General features: G+C 41.8%; 1 protein-coding gene across 1 annotated transcript in view; it reads left to right on the plus strand.

Annotated features, from left to right (window-relative positions):
* CHAMP1 (chromosome alignment maintaining phosphoprotein 1) overlaps positions 1-2,853 on the plus strand; it is a 3,787-nt gene extending 934 nt beyond the window's left edge. The window contains exon 2 of the mRNA XM_009883055.1: positions 1-2,853. This exon is cut by the window's left edge and continues 5 nt beyond it. Coding sequence (XP_009881357.1) covers positions 1-2,081 — 2,081 coding nt within the window. The 3' untranslated portion in view covers positions 2,082-2,853.
* The last annotated feature ends 549 nt before the right edge of the window (positions 2,854-3,402 follow it).

The raw sequence follows: 3,402 nt of genomic DNA on the forward strand, positions 1-3,402 counted from the left end.
GGCATTCCCCTGCTGTATCACCAGAGCCTCGTCGCCATTCTCCTGCTGTGTCTCCGGAGCCCCGTAGATACTCCCCAGCCGTGTCACCAGAGCCAAAGAAACCTACTCCAGCAGTATCCCCTGAACCACGAAGGTATGCCCCAGCTGGGTCTCCTGAGCCCCGGAGGCATCCTTCTCAAATGCGTAGGCCTGCTTCTGCTGCTTCTCCTGAAACCCGGAGGCCTGCTCCTGCAGTTTCACCAGAGTCATGGAGACCTGGTCCAACTGTTTCCCCTGAGCCCTGGAGATCTACACCTCACGAGGTGCAGAAGTCTTCTACAGTTTCTCCCTGGGCTTCAAAGCCTGCCATGTCGGTGTCCGTAGAATCCCGGAGGTCTGCACCTGAGTCCCGAAGGCCTGGCCCCGTCGTGTCTCCAGAGCCTAGGAGGCTTGTTTCTGACTCGTGGAAATCTACGTCCTTTTCTGAATCCCAGAAGTCTACTCTTGTTTCTTCTGAGCCATGGAAACCCATCTCATCTGTTTACCCTGAAGGCTGGAAACCTGTTCTGTCCCCTGACACGTGGAAGCATTCTTCCCCTGTTTCTCCTGAGCTTCGGAAGTCTAGTCACACTGTTTCCTCTGACTCTTGGAAGTCGTCTTTCTTTCCTGAGGTCCGTAAGCCTGGTGCTTCGGTATCTCCTGAATCTTGGAAACTCTCCGAGTCCCGGAAATCTATGTTTTTTTCTGAAACTCAGAAATCCACCTCTGCTGCTTCCTCTGAGGTTCAGAAACGTGCTCATTTCCCTGAACCTCGGAAAAGAGCTCTGTTCCCAGAGTCTCGTAAATCTAATCCTACTGTTTCTACTGATGTGCAGAAACGTGGTGTCTTTTCAGAGCCCCAGAATCAGGTGTCTACTTCTGCTGTTTCTACTGAAGGCCAGAAACATGCTCTGTGTTCTGAAGCCCAGAAATCAGCTCTTATTTCTTCTGAAGTCCAGAAGCATGCCCTATTTTCTGAAGCCCAGAAACTTGCTCCCATTTCCCCTGAGGTTCAGGAGCATACTTCCTTTCCAGAGTCTCAGAAAACTGTTTCTCCCGAAATTCAGAAACATGGCCTCTTTACTGAGTCCCAGAAACCTACCCCTTCTGTTTCTCCCGAGACCCCCAAACAAGCTCTTTTTACTGACTCCCAGAAATCTGCCGTTTCCCCGGATGTTCAAAAGCATGCTGTATTTTCTGAGATGCAGAAGCCTGCTGCTGCTTTGTCCTCTGATGGCCAGAGACATGCTGAAACTACTGTACCTTCTGAAATCCAGAAGAACATCCTGTTTTCCGAGCCTCACAAGTCTGCTCCAGGTTTTTCTTCTGAGCCTCAGACACCTAGTGAGTCTGGTGAGAGTGACTTTCTTTCTCACAGTTTAGATGATCAGAAACCACTGGATGACTTATTCTCACAGGATGAACAATCGATATTAGCCAAAGAATCACCAGAAGACATGTTATATTCATGCCCAAAAAAGAAACCCAAGAAGGAAAACCAGGAGAACTCAGATTCTGAACTAAATAGCAGTGAGTGTGGAAAAACAGAGATGGACTCGATGGAGATAAAGGAGCAAGAATCCAACAGTGACCAAGAGCAATATGATATGGAGTCATCTGATTATGGCAAAGAGAGCAAAATAGATGCAACTACTCCCATGCAGCCACAGTGTGTGCTGCAGTTTACCGAAGAGAAAGAGGCTTTCATTTCCGAGGAAGAGATAGCAAAATACATGAAACGTGGCAAGGGAAAGTATTATTGCAAAATTTGTTGCTGTCGTGCAATGAAAAAAGGTGCTGTCTTGCACCATTTAGTTAATAAGCATAATGTTCAAAGCCCATACAAATGTAAAATATGTGGCAAAGCTTTTCTCTTGGAGTCTCTTCTTAAAAACCATGTTGCTGCTCATGGTCAAAGTTTGTTGAAGTGTCCACGTTGTAATTTTGAATCAAATTTTCCCCGAGGCTTTAAGAAACATTTAACCCATTGCCAAAGCCGTCATAGTGATGATACACCTAAAAAACACTTGGACAACCTTGAACCACTTGAAGAACAAATTTAATCTGTTTTTTTCCTTGTGCTAGAAAAGCTGAATTTACAGAAGTGTTCAAAAGTGTTGCTGTATGTTAACCGAGTAGTTTAGGTGATCTGACAAGTCAGAAGATGCATGGTTTATTGTACTATGTTTAACTTGTCTTATAGCTGTATTACTGAAATGATTTACTTTAAAAAGTAATTTTAAATACGTGTTCATGTCTTTGTATTACCCATCAGTAGAGTCATGTTTTATTTTTCAGATGTACTATGTTTTTGAAACCAAAATGGATACAAATTAGTTTTGTAAAGATTTGTAGAACATACAGGGAATTAAGGACTGGAGTGGTAAGCAACCCATATACTCCTGTGAAGACCGAACTTTTTTCACATTTGTTAAATGTCTTATTTTTCAAAATGTTTTTATCAAATTCTCAAAATTGAAATTCTCACCAAATTGAATGTGAATGAGCCAGGCATGAGCAACTACCAATCCTTCTGGAATAATTCTACCCCAATTTTGTACTTGAGTGTATAGTCATTAATTGGAAATTTATTGCACTCAATTCTCTAATTTACTTATCTCAGATTTAGAAGCATCGAGGTACTTATTTTGTGATTCTGTATTTTGGCCATGTTTTAAGCATGTACTAATCTACGTTAAATTGATGGATTAACATCCGAATATGTATAGCTCAACACTTTCTCTTGATTCAGATGTTTGTAATGTCAGAAAACCCCTAAATTTCTTGTATTTGGTGAAATGTTATGCTTTAATCTTTTTAACAATAAAAAGAAACCCAACTTGGCATTGGCCGTTTTTAATTTTTTCCAAATCAAGAACAAAACTTTTCATGTTGAACATAGTGTCTTTTAAGTATCTTTAAGCAACAAGAGATGCAAAATTATCCTGGAGTTCTGCTCTGAATACTTCAACTTTCCAGTCATCAGCATATAGAAAGCAAGGTTAGTCTGAATTTCCTGTCCGCTTCAGAAAAACACACCAGATGTAAATGAGGGAAAGCATGGAAGAAGGAATTTGTGCAGTTCTTTAGCATGCTTGCTTTTATGCTATTTGCATATTAACTGTTCAAAACCCATAAGTACTTAAAAATTCATCAGGAGTATCAATTTTAAGTGGAGGTAGCACAAGGCAAGTTTCATTTTCCTCGTACTAAATTATGCCTAGACCCTGCAAGAAAGCTTGCTCTTAATAGCCAGCACTGAGAAGTCACCTAAGTGTAGAGCTTCAGAGGCTTTTCCCCTTCCTTCCAGAAATCCTCTTGAAACACAAAAGATACTAGGCACAGGCTTCAATAAAATCAACCTGAAGCTCCTAGGTAGGAGCT

The sequence above is a fragment of the Charadrius vociferus genome, unplaced genomic scaffold (assembly GCF_000708025.1).
Source record: "Charadrius vociferus isolate BGI_N301 unplaced genomic scaffold, ASM70802v2 scaffold92, whole genome shotgun sequence".
NCBI classification, from domain to species: Eukaryota; Metazoa; Chordata; class Aves; order Charadriiformes; family Charadriidae; genus Charadrius; species Charadrius vociferus.